At 34.5% G+C, this 19,953-nt stretch overlaps 1 protein-coding gene across 1 annotated transcript; it reads left to right on the top strand.

Annotated features, from left to right (window-relative positions):
• Positions 1–5,168: 5,168 nt before the first annotated feature.
• Positions 5,169–7,524, top strand: LOC143564639 (protein TUNICAMYCIN INDUCED 1-like). The gene is made up of 2 exons (XM_077051855.1): positions 5,169–5,567; positions 6,315–7,524. The coding sequence occupies exons 1-2, from the start codon at positions 5,205–5,207 to the stop codon at positions 7,020–7,022; spliced, it is 1,071 nt and encodes a 356-aa protein (XP_076907970.1). The 5' UTR covers positions 5,169–5,204; the 3' UTR covers positions 7,023–7,524.
• The last annotated feature ends 12,429 nt before the right edge of the window (positions 7,525–19,953 follow it).

Raw genomic sequence — 19,953 nt, 5'->3', positions numbered from 1 at the left:
TTAATTTTAATAAAATTTATGATATCTCGGATATCCGATTTGTCTAAAATATTTTTTAGAATTATTAATAATTATATAGTATTCAGATATTTTGGATAATTTTAAGATATTTCAGATATCCGAAATAATTATTTTTTCTAATTCTTAATATAGGATGAGTATCATTACAGAACTGCTAAATTATTTAAAAACTTGTTTTTTATAAAATTTTTTGTATGTTAACGTTCTTAGAGAGTAGTTTTATCATTTTCTATATCTATATCTACAATTACAATTTTGAAAATTGGTTTTTATACATATCTATGTTTTGTTTTACACCTATGTAAATTTGTTTGTACATAAATTTTACATATATGTAAACTTATGATTAATATATGTAATCAAATTTTTTTATATAAATTATGATAAAACTACTTTTAAATAATGTTAATATATAAAAAAAATTAAAAAATTGCTTGGTTTTTAAGGGTTCTTAAGAGTTCTTATCTTTTTTAGAGTTCTTAAATGATACCAATCCTATATATATATATATATATATAAATATATAGGATTATGTTCATTTCAGAAGTGTTTTTTATTGCGAGAAGTGCGAGAAATAAATCCAACCAATCACATTTTTTCTTTTGTTTTATCATTTATATAATGATAAGGGTTTTATAGTAAAATATGCATTTTTTTCATATTTGGTAGGTCATAATGTATGGAGAAGTTACAAATAATTTGTTTTTATATTTTTTAAAACATATTCAAATCAACCTAAATTGAATTCTTGTTTTTTTATGTTATCAAATTCAATTTTGTTGATTTATCAATATTATTTTTCTATTCTCAAAATTTGAATTTTATACATGTATTCAGAAAATAGTTCTTCAATTCAATTGTATCGATAAACTTACACAGTACATAATGAACATACACATTAATAAAATTATACATACATAATTCGAAATACCACCTAAATAGTACATATACGAACCTACACATTACACAAATGAACCTACACACGATAAATATTACACATACATCATTCGAAATACCACCTACACAGTAATCTATGAACATACACAATACATAAATGAAACTACACACGATAAGAATTACATCATTTTAAGTATTATGATTGAATAGATTTTAGTATTTGATTCAAATTACATTAGTTTAATTTATAACATGAATTAAAAAATAAAAATTATTGGTAATTTTCAATTAGTTAGTAATAATAACAAATAAATAATATTAATTACTTAAGTTTCTCTTTGAAAAGTCTACGAAATAAATACCAAACTACCCTTCTTTATTAATATATTGGTAGATTAATATCTTTATAATTACAAGTTTGCCATAACTTTTCTAATCCATTGATTACACATAATCAATGGTACAGATTGATTTCTCGCACTTCTCGCATGATCCATCCCCTATATATATATATATATATATATATATATATATATATATATGTATTGGATCATTTCAGAAGTTTTTTTTACAATGAGAAGTGCGAGAAGTGAAGGTATAACTCCATTCATCTTTAGTTTCATCCCCTTTCTTATGTGTAGGTGTAGGTGTATATGTATGTGTGTAGGTATGTATGTTTGTATATGTGTATGTATGTTTGTATGTGTGTAGGTATATAGGTTTGAATGTGGCTCGGTACATTTATATGTTTGTAGGTAGGTTTGAATGTGTAACTAAGCCATAAATACAACCAACCAACATATATTTATGTAACATCATATGAAAGAGAGTGAAATTAGGGATTAATGGAGTTATACATTCATTTCTCGCACTTCTCGTTGTAATATCACTTCTCGCAAGATCCGTCCCCTATATATATATTTTTAATATTATTAATATTTCAAAATTCGGATATCCAAATCCAAAGTTTCGGATATATTCTCGGGAAGTTATATTAACTACCTGGTTTTAAACCACCCTGATTACAAACTGTCATGGCTCATGTATTACCCAACACAAATGCATAAAAAGCGAGACACGTTCAACAAATGATAATGAAAGCGTGATATATAATTAAATAAAAATAATTAAAATATAAATAAATTGTCATTTTGTTAATTCACAATGTTAGCTTCGATCAATATTCTTGTAATTAGTTTATTTCATTGTTTTTGCCCCCCTACAACGTTGTGGTGCTCCTCGCACCTTTTCGCTGCCATATCAGCACCCTCCAAGACCCTTTGAAACAACTCTTAGGCGCCTAACCCTTAACATAAAAGATAAACTTTTTTTTTGAAAGAAGGCTTTGTTTATATTCGTTCATTATTTAAAAGTTTAACGGATTTACGTCTCATATTTTATTAACATTTAACACAAACCAAATTAAATCTGGATAATGGTTAAGCGAGCAACAAGCTGCGCCGCTATCCCCTTTTGGATCGCAAAACATATTCTACTAAATATAAATCTTTGGTTCTTCGGGCTCTGCGAGTCACTATGGACCACCTTTTGCACCCGCTCCAAAAAGCGAACCGCCTCGGGAGCTAGGGATCCAAATGTGTCGAAGGCAAATGGAATGCTGATTCTCCAAACACGCTGCCTTATGCTTAGCAACCTTCTTAGATTCCGCCCTCAAAACCGCCTGTCTTGGGACGAAGCCACTGTCTCTCAGCCCCACCAATGGGGACACCCCAGTGAGGTCGACACACGCATGCTTACCCCCTACCCAGCCAAACACAAGAACGTCCGCAGGACGCAGTGTAGATCTTCCCTCTCTTGGATCAGTCAGAAAGTTAACAGGTGCCTCTTTTTTGGCTGAGATCCCTGCACGCCTAAGCACATCCTATAACACATCTCTAAACCAGTCGTGACGATACTTGAACTCCAGCAATTCCTTACAGTGAAGGGCATGCTCACTAAACTTAAAATTTAAATTCAAATCCAACACCTTCAACTATGACATCCTAAATTAAACAATTGTTGTGACGACCTTTTTAAATATTAATTTGTTCCTCAATGTTCAGGTTAAAATCAGAACTTTCAAAGTATTTCAATATAATAACCTTAACGGGCGTCTAATTCATAAAGTAGAACTTTATAGTGGGTTGTCGTTTATAGATTTACACTACAATTTAGTTAAACCGAAAACAAACTTAAATTCCACTAACTTAGATCGCAAACATTATACCAGAGTCAAACCACATGGATCATGTATAATTAAGTATTAACGATATCATGAAGTGTCATGAAGGCCATGTTATAGTCAAATACACTAACTCTTTTAGTTGGATACTTTGAATAACTTGCTAACACAATAAGTTATTGAAATTTGACAACTATAATCTTACTGTATCAAAGTTGAAAAAAACACGTCATTCAACTTTATAATTGAGTGTCGAATCCTTGTGTACAACATTATAGTTTAAAGACACTAGGAGATTGAATGATCTCATCTTGACTTTAGAGTCTAAACCTGAAAGTATCCCAATTGTCCAAAATACTAAATCCAAATATACAGCGACATGAAATTACAACATTGTTCACCATCATTTGAGTACGAATCCAGTTACAATCAATAGACAAGTAAACAGATAAAAAGTTGTGTCATAACCCCGCTTTAAATGACTAACTAACATAAAAGAATCTAGTTCATGCTAATATTATACTAGTGAGGCTAACCAACAAATCCAACAAATGTATGAATGGTTTATGTCACTTTATGCTTGTTCATTTGGAATTGGTGAACTACCCTACAACATTTTCTTAAATTCATATCAATGCTATTTTTTTTTGGCTGAAACCAAAAGCTAAAATATAAAAATATTTTCTTGACTTCATTTCAATGCTATTTTTTTTTGGCTGAAACCAAAAGCTGAAAACTAATTAATATAAAAGTAATTTGATCATGTAATAAATACTAACAAGGTCCCCAAGTGCCTTTCTTCTATCGTGGCGGACCGGAGGGTTCAAATTATGCACGCTGTGGGTATAGATGCTTTATAAGTGTATTATTAGAAGTATATGCACCTGAGGCTTAACAAAGCGTGAGCTCGACTGGCTTGGTTATGCCAAATTTGTCGATAAATATTCAAGCTCAACTGCTTGAATAGCTAGAAAAATTATTGATCAAAATTATATTGAATGACAAAAACTTAAATTGGAACCTTGAACACCTAAACGGTATGATTGTAATTATTTTAGTATAGTCCAAAAGCACTAAATAAATATACTTTTTTCAAACAATCGTGTCATCATACCCGCCACAATTACCGGACTCTCTTGATCGTTAATTCGTTAGTTATAATTCGACCACTAAAATACATTTCCGGAATATACTCTCTACCATCATTCCCACGTCATCTTCTTCATATGCACATCTCTTAATTAAATCCCTATTAACCAATTTTGTATTCTACCTTTAACGAAACAAATATGGTTCAAAGCAATAATAATAATAATAATAATAATAATAATAATAATAATAATAATAAAAATTTGATCACCAGTTGAAATCCCCGTGATTCTTAAACCGTTACACCTTTCTATTTGAATTTGACGATTCAATGGCTGTTAGAGATTCGAATTTCGCAAGCTACGCAATGTTTCTAGCCTTAACGATTCATTTTACTGCTTCGATGGCAGCGGTCTCAACAACAGACGTTAATCGCTATCCTAAAGCCATATCGGTGAGTAAATTATCATAATGTGTCGAGAAGTGAAATTGTTCTTCCGCTTTACCATAAGGGATGGGCAATTTGGTGCAGAGTACTGGTACAGTAACTATAATGGTACCGGTATTTGTTTTTCGTGTTTCGGTTTCTATAGTTTCAATGATACCGGTCCGGTACAAATTGGTGCTGACCTAACACAAAACTAGTATTCATTTTTCATGTTTTCGTTTCGGTATTTTTTTTTATTTATTTTCAATGGTATTGGTGATATAATAACCTTGTATCGTAACAAACTGTTACTGATTCAATGGTATCGCTATCGATTATGTTTTTCATTTTTTAATGTTTTTGGTATATTCAATGGTACCAGTACCGTAACAAAATGCTACTGATCAAGCATAATCGGTACCGGTGTCAATATTCATTTTTCATGTTTTCTGTTTCGGTATGTTCTATGATACTGGTACCAACCAATATACTTTCACTCGTTTTGATATATTCTTGGGCACGGTAACCAGTACCGGTCTCATCCTAACATCATGGCCTAGATGTTAATAGAAATGTTTCAATTGATTTATGTTTCAGGATTTGAAAGAAGTTGTTGTTAGGGGATTAGGGCTTCAATCGGATGATCTTAAGATATCTGGATTTGATTTGAGGGACGCTTTAGTTGGTCGATCTATTGTTTACGAGATTCATTTGGAAATAGATGATAAAATTCTTCCATTGAAACTTTTGGATGATGTGAATCAGTGGCAACATGAGGATTTGCCCATTCTGCAAGTGGAGGAGCATGCAAGAAATACCAGCCATGAGAATGTGTTGGCGGCAAAAACGAAGAAGAGTTCACACAAGTCACCTGCATTGGCTCCATTTCAGCTTGCAGGTCCAGTGGAGCTGTGGATTCAAGATGCCAATAACTTGAAACTTTCGGTACCTGTAAGTCCTTGTACGGTATCAAATGACGACATACAATAATTTTAAGATTTTTAAAAGTAGGCTACGTCTAAAGGAACGACAATGATACAGTACGTCAGTGTCCATACACCACTAACGCGTCATACAGACCGTAATCCCGTATGACAGGAACATGGTTATATGGGCCGTATGATTGTATGAAGGTGGTGTTTGTATAGCAGGACCCTAAAAATATATGTGCACTAACTAATTAACACAATGCGAAACTGTTAAATTTTGTGTGCGGTTTACCAATTCAATCGGTTCAAGTTGAGGTGATTTAATTACCTAAACCAGACCAGACCGGATATGTAGTCGGTTTCCGGTCTGACATGCCACTCTGTTTATAGAAAAAGTGGTCAGAATAATCTAAGTTACTTTATCATTGTTCCATTAACTTTAAATCAAACTTTTTTCAATCGAAAAATCAAAAACTACTTATGTTTAAATATTGATCAATTGCTGTGAAGTGTTTTAACTCATTAAACTGCCTAAGAGGAACATTTATGAAACGCGGTTACTATTCAGTATTATTTTTAAAGTTTAACATAAAGTAACTATTATAACGTCCTCCAATCTAGTAATCAAGTTTCAGAACTGCTCCATCTGGTTTTAAAAATTTTCATTAGCTTAGAACAATATTAAAATGTGAGTCTTTTGTAATTATAACCAAGAAAAAGTTGAAGTAGCATTTTTAGAACAATAGCTTGGTTACTGTTTAATATACAGCATCACATAGACGGTGTCGCGGTGAGAAAAGTGATCATAGCCGAAGGGGCCGTCGTGACAGTCAAGGGGGCCAAATCAGTTAGCTTACTCACACCCATTAAGGTTGAACTTCCATTGACCAAACCTCAAGACGGGTTCGCGTCACGAATGTTAAACCTAGCTGACCACCTAAGGCACGCGGCTCGTACCCAAGGCCACCCACTCTCACTATCTATTGTGGGCCCAACATCTCTCACTTCCCCTACACCCTCCCCCTCGGCTGACAAACCCGAGCTCAACTTGTTAGTCAACGGGTCAAACACATTCTGGCCCATCAAGTCGCTTAACGGGTCAAACAAACATTTGATTGGTTTTGATAAACTACTCTCCTCAATCTTCGGTCCTAAAGCCAATGAGGACGGTTCTTTCAAGTTGTTGAAAGCAGACGTGTCGGCCCAAACGTTTGTGAAGATAGGGTTTCAGGTAGAGAGGTCTCTTGGAAACGGGCCCGAGTTGGCGGGTTATCCAAAATGGAGAACCAAGCCTACAATCACAAGAAAGTATTTTGAAGTATTGGCCAAGGTGGATGGTGATAAGTTTGTGCCAGAGCAGGTAATTCAAGTCGAGCCGGTTAGGTTGAAGGATACTATGGCTCCTAATGTTATTACTGGTAATGTTACCTCATCAAAGGCCTTTACTATGACTCCTCCTAAGCTATTTACTTTGTAAAGTCTATAGGCCTATTTTTGTTTTCCTATTTTACCCTTTGTATGATCAAGTTTTGTGTAAAATAGGAAAGTGATTATTGTTAGAGGCATTTGGTAATGAATCTGATTGGTTAAGATGCTTGTTGTTAATCTCGTGTTGGCTTTCTTTAATCTAGTTCTAGTAATGTCAAGCTAATTAAAGACAAATGAGTGGTTAGACGGATGCCTTTTTTATTAGGGGTCGAAACAATTTTAGTCGATTTAGAGAGTAATTATATTAGCCAAACATAAATATGGATCAAGTAGTGTTTATAAAATACACATTTGCATAGGATGTCCCAGTTCCAAAAGTATTAACATAAACTCACTACTTTGTTTGAAGCTAGGACGTTCGAATATCTCGATTCTCTTTGCGGTAAACGCCTGATTGAAATGGACCTACAGGTCAGGCTCGTGTGTTATAAGTTTATAGATACTAAAAAGGTCAAGTCTCAAGTTTAAAACCTAAATTAACAGCTTGGTCTTGATTCATGTTTAAACTAATTTAAACCATTCTTTATAAACATAAAGTTTCTGTTTTGAACATCATATGCCCCGTATGATATCATCGACCCATAGTGATAGTATTTGGTTTCTTTTTGGCCCATGTCATATAAAATTCGTTTACATTTTGCGTAATAGAGATCGTACGGTCCTTATTATAGCATAAACTCTATATGCATCTTTGATCAGAAATCTAAGTTAACATGTTTAAGCAAAAAAACGTAAGTTTAAATTTCTTTATTGGTTTATCTGTTTATCAACATAGTTAAGAAGCATTTTGACTCGGTTAATACTTAAAAATGTTTAAAAGTTAACATGCAACATCTTTTTGTGCCAGTTTAACTGAAATCATGGTTTAAGCTAAGAATTGAGTTTTGGAAAGGTATTATACAGCAAATCTTGAGTCTTTACTCCTGTCATTCATTGAATAAGCTTTTTACACTCTCTAACAAATCAGCATTTAACCAATACTAAGTGCTATAACTTTAACATGGCAATACCTAAGGTAAATAAGGTCTAATTCAAGTTTCATACCAAACTGATGATCTTAAACTTGATTTTTGGACAATACTTCATAACCCGATTATAACTTGTACAAAGACTTGAGGATGAAGCACTATGTGTAGAACACTCAAAAATCTTGCTTAACGAAGTGTACGTGTGATTGAAGATGTGTTCTTGGAGTTATGATGATCGATCTTGAACAAATAATGACTGAGCGTAAGAGTGTTTTGTCACAAAATTTTAGTTGCAACATGTAACAATACGTGTAAAATATGGTTTCGGGTTCAAAATATGACGACTAGTCCATGTTCTCTATCTTTTGCACTTTTGCCAATTTCAGTCCTTTTGACTTCTCCAATGTCATAAAGGATCATCCAATTCTTAGGATTTAAGTCGCAAATACTCATATACACACTACGTGAATATCGACCTTCCGCCACACATGTGGTCTGGGCGATTTGCCACACTTCGGTAAATGTGTGGCTATAAGGTCTTTGACCATGTTTGAAAACCTTCCAGAATGTTTTGGCCACACATATTATTCTTCATTTGACCATTTTGTACCTAGTCAGGTACTTTTCGCCACACTTTGAAAAAAACTGTGACAAAAACTAGCCACATTATAAAAACGTGTGGCGAAATATGACCTACAGTCATAGTTTGTTTGATCTTTGATACATGTGACCAAAAACACATGCATTAGCCACAAACTGTGACATTTAACTAGCCACATGTTTGAATAGTGTGGCCAAATTTGACAAACGGCTACTGTATTGATAAGAGATGTGTCTAAAAGGTAAAAGATATAGCCACTTATATTACGTTGTGTGACCTAATGTCACATTTTCTAACCACATTTTTAATAAAGTGGTGAAATATAACGAACAACCATTGTATTTATTAGTAATGTGGCTAAAACGTTTAAAATATATGGCCACTTACACGACGTTGTGTGACCAAAGAGTAGTTTACTTTTATTTTTCATAAGTTTTTTATTGTCACGGATACACTTATTATGTGTGGCTATAAGTTATAAATGGTCACAATAAAATATTTTTTTAGTGTGTCCAAATGTAATTAATGGCCACTTATACGAGGTTGTGTGACCAAAGAGTATCTTAGTTTTGCTTTTTATAAGTTTTTTATTGTCACGGATACACTTATTATGTGTGGCTATAAGTTATAAATTGTCACACTTAAAGGATATTTTAGTGTGTCCAAATGTAATTAATGGCCACTTATATGACGTTGTGTGACTAAAGAGTATCTTAGTTTTGTTTTTTATAAGTTTTTTATTGTCACGGATACACTTATTATGTGTGGCTATAAGTGAGAAATTGTCACACTTAAATATTTCTAAGTGTGTCCAAATGTAATTAATGGCCACTTATATGAGGTTGTGTGACCAAAGAATATATTAGTTTTATTTTTTCTAAGTTTTTTATTGTCACGGATACACTTATTCTGTGTGGCTATAAGTGATAAATGGTCACACTATAATATTTTTAAGCGTGTCCAATCGTAATTAATGGCCACACGTTGATTTGACGAGTGGCGACGTCATCATTGCCTTTACAGTTTCTTATGCCGCCAATTTCAAATTGTCAGGGAGATGTACCGGCGGTTTCCGATGGTGTTTAAGTACCAGTCACAATCATAATTCACAATCACAATCACAATCCATAATCAGAAGCCACAATCATAATCACAATCCACCTTTCTTTCCGATAATGGCTGCAACATGGCTCGAACGTGCACCGGGTGCTCATGCCCCCATCTACTACGACCCCACATTTTTCACCATTCGATTCCACTTTTTTTCCGGCGCCGTCCGGAGGAATCAAAGGGTGAGGTATATTGACTATGTCAACCCTCAAACCTTCACGTACCAACAACTTAACCGAATGGTTAGGTGGCTTGGGTACACGACTGCTGATTATTTCAGCATTGAAATGGTAGTGCCGGGAATCGAGGTGGCGTACATCGAGTTGAACGACTTGGAGGACTTCAAGGCGGTGTCCGTTTATGGGGCATTCCATTCTCAGGTGAACCTTCGCCTCCATAGGCTTAGGGACTCCACCTACACATCCGATGGCATGTACGAGAGGATCATGCCCTCTCATACTCCATAAGAGAATCCGGATGTAGATTCGGATACGGAATCTGATGGCAGGACTCCAAAATCCGATGTAGATTCCGATATGGAATCGGATGCTAGGAGTTAGTTTTATGTAATTTGGTTTTCTATGTTAATGTAAATGTTATTATTGTAAATGTTATTATATTTTGGTATTAATATGTTATGTGAATGTTATTATTGTAAATGTTATTATTAACTGTAAATGTTATTATTATATTTTGGTTGCGTTTTTGAAGTGTAGTTGATGTTGATTTTTTATAAATAACTTTAAAATAGATGTTAGTGTGAGTGAATAACAAAATAGACCTAAAATTTAATTTTTGGTAGTTGAGACAGTAATTTGTTGTAGTTCAGTTGATTTGTAGCGTATCTAGTAAGATAAACTAGTTTTTTTTATTTTAATTAACTTGAATGTAGGCTATTATTACATAAATATATTTCAAAGATTTCCTGACAGGTATTAAAAGCGTACAAAGCGTGTGATATACTAGTTTTTTTATTTTAATTAACTTGAATGTAGGCTATCATTACATAAATATATTTCCAAGATTTTGGACAGGTAGTAGGTATAAATGTAATTAATTTCCAAAATTAATTAGCTTCTGTGCGTTTCCAAAGCGTGTGAAAGCCATTTTGACAGGTAGTATGCAGTTATACACTCAACAACCAACTATATAACAACAGAGATTTTAATGACTGCAAGAAAACTGGTGACTGAAATTTATTACACTTCTATATATGTTATGTGAATTCAAACTTGGCCAAGCAGAAAATATCTAAGGTTTCCACAGATCTTAAACTTCTCAAAGATGTTAGATTTTGATAAAATCCTTTCCAAAACTCAATGCCGTCACCAAATCTTAAATCTAAGGTTACTGGTGATGGCATTGAGTTTGGAAGCGGTTTTTCAAAACTGAATTTTATTTGTTCAAAGGCTTATTCAAAGTCTGGAGGGTACAATTTTGGTATGCAGGTTAGTGAAAAGAAGGTCATAATGGTCTTTTTTTATAAAAAGAGTTGATAATGTTTTGCAGGAAACTAGCTGTTGAAAAGTATGTTGAAACATAACCAAATAGAGGTTGTGCAAGAAACAAAACCATCAGATGAGAAATGATGCATTTTTGGGCTTTCTTTGTATTAATGTAAATTTGATATAGCACGAGTCAGTTATGAGTGTAATGACTTTATTGATCTTACTATGGTACACTACAGGTCAATTGTGACTTTTATCGATGTAACATGATGTATGTTTGAATTTGACACCAATTGACCAAAATAGCCAGAAGATGAAATGAATTCAACAAACCGGCCTGTACGTATAAGTAGTAATAGTATTAAAATCAACCAATATTTCTTTAGTTCGAATTAATAAGTACAAAGTAAAGAAGGAAGATATCATGTATCACAACTATATTTAAACATTATTTACATCTAACTAGCCGAACGAACACAACTGCTGGGTCGACAACCCCGACATCGGTGTTAATCTCCATTACGAATAGTTGTAGGCTTTTTCCCGGGTCACCAGTAATCATCCGGGGACTCATTACGAAGCAGTTGATTTGGTTGTACAAGTGGCAATGTATTACCCTCATGAGGGAAAGTTACCGTACTAAATTCCTCATTGACTTCATCATACGAATGCCTATAATTCTTGGGTGGAGTCATGAGGACAACATGCTTTTTTCTATCCTGCTGATCTTGAACATAAAACACCTGGCGTGCTTGCGAGGCCAATATAAACGGATCATCCTTGTGGCCAAATTTTTTTAGGTCGACCGACGTGTAACCAAGAATATCATGTTTGACATGTTTACGGTCAACCCATTGGCACATGAAGACCGGATTATGTTAGTATGATAATCTAGGACCCATATCTCTTGCAAAACCCAAAAATAAAAGTTTTGTCCATACGTCACCACGTCTTTTTTGATGTGCATGTCATCCGCCTCTACACCAACCCCGCTGTTCTGGTAAACTCTACCATCATGAGATTTTGTACGAAATTCAAAACCGTTGATGTCGTACGAGTTGTATTTGTAAACGTTGCGGTGTGCTCCGTGTGCAATCCACTTTACGGTTTCCGATACAGAACCTAGGGAGTCCGCTAGCTCTCTTTCAACCTGAATTTCATTACAAGGATTAGATTCTTCACCTACATTGCAGAAACTATAAAAGAATTTTAAAAATTATAGAAGACTTAATAAATTGATCTACCTTGTCGCGTAACTAGTCACCAAACTTTAAAGTATGCTCCTTCTCCAGCAATGCTTGTCGTTTACCAGGCATTTGGTTTTCCAAAGAGGTCTTGTGTTGTCTGCAAGTAAGAGTATAATATATTGCTAATTAATATATATAAATATACATACATAAATATATATATTAATTTTGGGTGCGTTTGCTTAGCGTTTTAGGTTTTTAGCTTTGTTTTTTGCCTTTGAACGTCTCGCGTAACTACCGTACGTTAAGGCATTAGCGTACAGTAACTACACCCTATATATATATATAATTTAGAGTATATATGTTAGTAATACTTACTCGATAAACGGCGCTATTTCAGGCGTATTCTGCAACACATAGAAATGTGCTCTCTTGAAAAGATCAGGAGAAACTTCAACTGATTTAACGCCTGTGATAGGGATTGTCTCCCCATTATCATCATGCTTATCATGTGGAATACCAATAGTACTCTTGATGTTTTTTTGGTATTCGCTCAGAAACTCGATTGTTTCTTCCGCAATGTTCTCCTCAGCAATGCACCCTTCTGGATAAGTTTTGTTTCGCACATGCCCTTTGATAACCTTCATACACCTTTCAAAGGGATACATCCAATGAAAGCATGGTGGCCCACATAATTTTATCTCTCTAACAAGGTGCACGGTTAAGTGAACCATGACATCAAAAAATGTTGGCGGAAAGTACTTCTCTAGCAGGCACACTGTAACTATTTGCTCTTCCTGCATCTTATCAAGCTCTTCTACAATGATTTCTTTGCTACAAATTGACTTGAAAAAAAACAAAGCCTGATTATAGCATTTCTCATTGGTTCTGGCATGATGGACCGTATTGCAAGGGGCAGAAACTGTTGCATAAGCATGTGATAATCATGTGATTTAAGGCCTTGTAGCTTCCTTTCTTTAAGATTCACCAAACTAGAGAAGTTAGAACAATACCCTAGTGGAGCCTTCAGTTTATACAGTGTTTCAAGAAACATGTCTTTTTCTTGCGCTCATAATGTGAAGCATGCTGCAGGCAGTTCTGTATTGTTGCCTTTTGCTTTCGGTTGCAACCCCTTTTTAATCCCTAAAAACTCCAAATCCTTTCTAGCTGCCAATCCATCTTTTGTCCTACCGGGAATGTTCAGCAACGTCCCGACAATACTTTCTGCCACATTCTTTTCAACATGCATCAAATCAATACAATGTTGGACAGGTAAATACTTCAAATAGCTGAGCCGTTGGTACCATATGTTGAACTTCTTCCAATATTGGTGCGGCGTTGTGTTATCCCTTTTCCTCTTACTCCCACTTAGGGATTCAGATCCCTTTCCCCATTCATTGTTAATGTTTTTGACCTCGTCGTATATCTCTTCCCCTATCATAGTCTCTTTAGCGGTTCTCATCTCTTCTTTTCCGTTGAACGTCTTTGTTTGTTTTCTGAAAGGGTGGTCATGTGATAAATACCTTTTGTGGGCAGCATAACTCTGCTTCTTTGTGTAATAAAGTTGAACACACTGAGTGTCGCCCTGACACACCACACAACCTTTGAATCCACTGTAAGGGCAACCACATAGTGTACCAAGAGCAGGGTAATCATTAATCGTCCATAACACAACTGCACGTAGTGTAAACATTTCTTGTTTATATGCATCATATGTTGGCTCCCCGACCTCAAATAAAGATGCTAGATCGTCAATTAAAGGCTGTAAAAACACATCAATATTGTTTCCTGGCACTCCGGATATTAATAAGGAAAGCATGATGAATTTTCTTTTCATACACATCCAAGGTGGAAGGTTGTAAATGACTGCTAAAACAGGCCAGACACTGTGGTTTCTGTTGCCTCTATGTACGTCGACCCCATCAGTGCATCTCCCTAGACGAAGATTTCTTGGATCGCTTCCGATGGTATCAGAGTACCTGTCATCTATGGCTTTCCATGCTGGTGAATCTGATGGTGGCGTAAAACACCGGGTTTATTGGTACTCGTGGCGTGCCATGTTAAATTCTCTGCTATTGTCTTTGATTGAAAGAGGCGCTTGAATCGTGGAATAATGGGAAAGTACCACAGTACCTTAGCGGGTGTGTTTATGTAAGTTTTGTTAGTCTTCTCATCCACCTTCCACCTTGACTTGTTACAAACTGGATATGCTTCCAAATTCTTGTAATCCTTATAGTAAATAATGCAGTCATTGATACATACATGTATCTTTTCGTATCCTGAGCCCATTGCCTTCATCATCCTTTTACCCTCATAAATATTATTTACCATTTAGTTATCTGCAGGTAGCATCTTTTTCAACAATTTCTGAAGTTCATCAACGAACTTATGAGATACCCCGTGCTTGCTCTTCAAGTTGAGTAGTTGTACTAATGCAGACAACTTGGTGAAGTCAAGACATCCTTTATATAGGGGCTTCTTAGCGTCAACAAGTAGTTGTAGAAACTGTTGATACTTCTTGTCGCCTTTGAAATTGTCTTTTGTAACATTTACCATTTCTACAGTTTCACAGGCATCTGTTGGATTGTTGGTGTCAACAAACCCAGTATTATTTTCATAATTAGTTGGAATGCAGGTGCAGGCAAACCCAGTATTATCAACATAATTAATTGGAATGTTGGTGTCGGCTTCTCCATGTTTTATCCAAGTAGTATAACTCTTATCAATTCCAAACCTGTACAATTGATGTTCTACCTCGTCTACACTAAGAGATACGTGGTTCAAACACCGAACACATGGATATGAAACAGAAATTGGTGGTGATGTCTCCTGGCAATTACGAAGTGCAAATTGTATAAATGCCTTAACACCATCTCTATATGCGTTATTGCACCTGTCGCCTACTAACACCCAAAACTTATCCATCTTCCAAGAATTTTTTTATTAACTGTGTCATCAACGATATATATATATACTAATTAACGCCAATAAATGTAACTGACTAAAAGCAAAAATATTTGGTAGTCACCTGAGATTAATGAAGCTGTTTGGTAGGATTGAGATTGATGAGAGTTCAATAAATACACTACCAGATCATTTATTAGGTTTTGGTGAGATTGTGAGATTTTATTTGGTCAATGCTAATTGATTTGGGAGTCTTCTAGAAGATAACTCGATTAATTGGCGGGTAAAAATGAAAATTTTAAACTTCTAAATTTCGTTATATAAATATTAAAAGAGGTTCTATAACGTTCTCAGGGTGTAGCTCAAACGGTTGAGGCGCTTGTGATTAAACATAGATTGCAAATATCGTGGGTTCGAAACTCAGGAGGGAACATATTTTTATTGATTTTTGATAATAACCTCTGTTTAATGAAATATTATAATAACCTCTTTTTAATGAAGTAAATACACTGTGATTTTGGAAACACTCAAACTAAACTACTCATTAAGCCTTTAAATACGTTCAGAAATATAAAAATACATCATAATAGCCGGTCCAAAATCATAACAAACTTTCTTAGCTTTTAATTACAAAACTAATTAAAAGCCCTAAAAACAACAAGAAGCAAATAAAATACAATATCTTCACTTTTTATTCTGATTCAATCCCTGAAGCTACACTCCTTGCAAGTTGATCCTCTAATGACTTATTTGCCCTGATCAAGATAGGAATTATGTCTGTATCTTGTGCACACATCAGATCTTGTGGACGAAACACAATCAGACCATATAAAGAAATCACATTTTTTGCCCTAAGTTGAAAAAAAATATAGGGTTTATGGTCAACAATTGTAGATGAATTCCAACTTTATTTGAAATTTCACTAACCTGAGATGCACAATTGTAGAACCTCCGATCTGTATTTTTGGTGGTGCTTGATGTTCTTTGAATGACTTATTGACCACAAAAACAATAAACCAGAGATCGATTGCTTCTGTTACTGGATGTGGTGGTCCTCGATGAGATTTCTTCCATGGTGAAAAAGGAGTTTTTATTGAAAACAAAACTAGATATATAAGTATATATATGTAGGAGGGTTTAGAAAGGAGTTGTTGTACACATGCTTTTTAAAACCGTTTTAGGATATTTATATATGTCTTTGTACAGTAGCGGGTTGCAAGCGTAACAGACTCTTTTGAACAATTATATTACATATTTTAACCTAATTGATTACACGCATTTTTAACAAAGAAAGATGAGAACCATTAATCCATATTTATCATTCATCAAAAGATGCGTCACAAAAAGTACCCTTAATTACAATACATAAAACATGCTAAGAAAGCATTTTAAGATAATATATATTTACCATTCATCAAAAGATGCCATACAAAAAGTACCATTAATTACAATACATCACAAAAAAACCAAGACCAGCAAAGCTAACATCACCATCACTCCGCCTTGTCCACAGTCTCCGCCCCCCATCTCCTTAAAACTCATGTTGGTTGACACCGTAGTTATGGTGTCAACGAGGGTCTTACACACTGAGTCGTAGCATTCAGACTGTTGTTGCTGATAATCAGCAACTATTGCTCGAAACTCAATGTCGTTTTCCCACAACATGAGGTTACAGGATTGGAAGGTGTTTGTTTTTTTGGCTGAGAGTGTAGCCTTAATCGCTTCGACTTTCTTCAACAAAGAGTCGTCTTTCTCTTTCTGAAAATTCATCGTTTTTTTCACTATGGCCTTCAAGGTTTTCTCAGAAGAATTCATTTTGAGTATATCTTTCTGAAACTGTTAGTGTGATTGAATAATCAAACTTGAGAATAATTCATTTTGAGTATATCTTTCTGAAACTGTTAGTGTGATTGAATAACCAAACTTAATGTAGTTAAGTTTGATTTGTAGTAAGATATAGTAAGATCTAGTAAGATATAGCTTAACTTTAATGTAGGCTATCATTACCATAATATTTTTCCCGGCATTTTTGACAGGTGACTTATAATTGTGATCAATTAATTCTGACAGGTGATATTAATGCAAGTAATCTCTAGATTAAACAAAAACACATGAGACAATTTGGTGCGTTTCCCAAGCGTGGGACACCCTTTTGTTTTTTTATTACAGTTTCTATTCATCTGTGAGCATTTTGGTTATATATACCTACACCACATTTGTGAAACTCATATACCTACATAATTTTAAATTATTTTTTTAGTTAATAATGGATTGCTCATCATCATCATCCAGATCCTACAAGGCTGCCCTCAGAAGGCAAATTGAGGCTCAAATTGAGGTAGATAAAGCTTGTTGGGAAACTCTTATTGAAGAATTTGTAAAGACTAGCAACAGCTTGGATGCCAGGGATCTCATTACAAAAGTTCTTACTCGGATGCCCGCTAGTTGTATCCGAGATCTTGCTGTTTTGTTTATGGTTGATGTAGGACAGAGAGAGCTTGACGAGTTAAAACTTTTGGGCAAGGCAATTCTTGAACTGAATTGCTCAATGGAATTGAAGTTGAAGTTTCTTATGTCACTCAAAGATTAGTATGTGATGGTGTGTCATTGTGTGTTTTTATGTGTGTCACTCAGAGATTAGTAGTAATAAAATTTGTATGTTTGTGATGGTGTGTTTATATGTGTGTTTTGGTAATAATAAAATTTTTATGTTTGTGTTAAAACATTGATTCAACATGTAACTATTATCTTAAAGTGCATTACAAACTGATAACAGAAGTCCATATCATAACAAGTATCTTAAAGTACATAGCAGTCACTTTTGAAATCATTCAAATTTGTTGTTGCCATTTCTTAAGTTCGTCAATCAACTCTTCTCCGGTTAAACGAGTGTTGTCATTTTCATGGAACAACAGTGCTTTCTTGAATAGAGTATTTCTGTGTTGGTTTATATCCTAGAGGAGGATTTTGCACAAATACTTTAACCTCAACCATTTTAACTGTCTTTGTTGTTAAGGGCCTTCATTTTGGAGATTACACCCCCATGGTCTCTTCCCATCATATTTCTCCATGTGTCTCATAGCAAAAATATCACAATCTATTCCATTACTTTTTGTTCTCCATGTCATCTTCAATCTATTGATTGTTGCTACTTGGATTTGCTGAGTAATGGGGTGTTTGATTGTTTTAAGATACATGCAAAAGACGTTTCTCTACACAAAATATAAAGCAATTTAAGTATTTTGACAATTTTTATAACAATTATGTATGTTTTTTGGGTTAAAGGTATATATGTTTACCAGTATATCAGGAGTCTTTCCATATCTTTCTTCAAAATTCTCTCTAATTGCTTTTGATTTATCTTCTAAGCTTTTAAACTTTGCATCAGCTGGTATTTCTTGGTTTGCACTGTTGTCAAGTAAGTCTATCACTCCTGTTTGAAGATTGAAGGCAACCATAACGAAATGATCGTGTTGTAGAATTGGCACGAGCACTATAGCAACCTCCTTGAGTGATAGAATTCCACTCCTTGCCATTTCTCTTGTCATGTTGTCTGAAAACACATCCAGTATTTCTTTGTCTGTGTAACCCGTTGACTCAGAATAATGGTCACTTGTCTGTATATTAATTAAAGTGCAGATGATTAAAGCGTTTATTCAGCGTTTTCTAATAGTACAAACAAAATAGATTAATTTGTACCAGCACATTTCTTGAAGCGCAGAATCTGAACGGTGATGCTACAGATTTTTTCTTTTCTTCATAGTTCATTACTTCACTGAATGCATCCATTGCATTGGCGGCTATATAAATGCCAGGATATAAGCTTTCAAAGACCACCTTGAACGATTCTGTGTGAGTGGACTTGTAGACCTCCTCCCAAATGTCTCCAAGACAAAAAAATACATACTCTGAAAGTATTTCTTCATCTTCTGTGACACTAGCGGATACATCAACCTCTCTCAGAAGATATGTAGAGTTTAGTGTAATGAGGCTATCACTTGTTGACAATCCGGTGTCAACTGTTAAACATAAAACAACTCACATTAAATTTGACTGAAAATAATTGTAACTATAAGTAAATACCTTCAACCCCTTTTGGTTTTTATTTATAATTACATACCCTCTTTTGCCCACGCAACCACTGTATTAACAACTTCATCAATATCTGTGCACGAGACATTGTTTTCTTGACATGCATCACCTGCATCATTTTTTACGACAGCCAAAGATGTAATATGTTCAATTGTGATTATAATTAAGCTGGTACATATATGATATACCTTTCTGAGCAGCCACTAGACCATCAACACCAACATCTGAATCAACTGCATCACACAGATGTAATAAGTTTAAAAGAACAACATAAGTGTTTTAAGAGCGTTTTACTTATACTAATAATTAATTTAACCCAAATACCTTTTAGAGCAGCCACTGGACCACCAACACCAACATCTGAATCTTGTGTTTTATGGACCACATTATTAGTGAATATGTTTTCCCATTCACAACATCTAGCAAAGATACTCTCATTTGATGGATGTCTATCCTTTCCTTGACGGACCAACTCGTTGATCTCGGAGCAAATTTTATCAAATTTCTTCAACTTGTTATCCATTGCCTTATTCCAAAACTGTAAAAAGAAAATATAGTTTGGGTTAATTCAAAAACATTTTCAATTTATCCCAGCCAGTTGTAATAGAGT

The sequence above is a fragment of the Bidens hawaiensis genome, unplaced genomic scaffold (genome assembly GCF_021521415.1).
Source record: "Bidens hawaiensis isolate Kalapana, Puna unplaced genomic scaffold, B.hawaiensis_p1.1 tig00022140_1, whole genome shotgun sequence".
NCBI classification, from domain to species: domain Eukaryota; kingdom Viridiplantae; phylum Streptophyta; class Magnoliopsida; order Asterales; family Asteraceae; genus Bidens; species Bidens hawaiensis.
Note: the sequence above shows the minus strand (reverse complement) of the source record. Positions and strands in the feature narration are given on the sequence as shown.

Coding starts and splice junctions, on each gene's coding strand:
- LOC143564639 (XM_077051855.1), top strand. CDS start 5,205: ATGTTTCAGGATTTGAAAGAAGTTGTTGTTAGGGGATTAGGGCTTCAA. Junction 5,568..6,314: donor ACTTGAAACTTTCGGTACCT/GTAAGTCCTTGT, acceptor TTTAATATACAG/CATCACATAGACGGTGTCGC.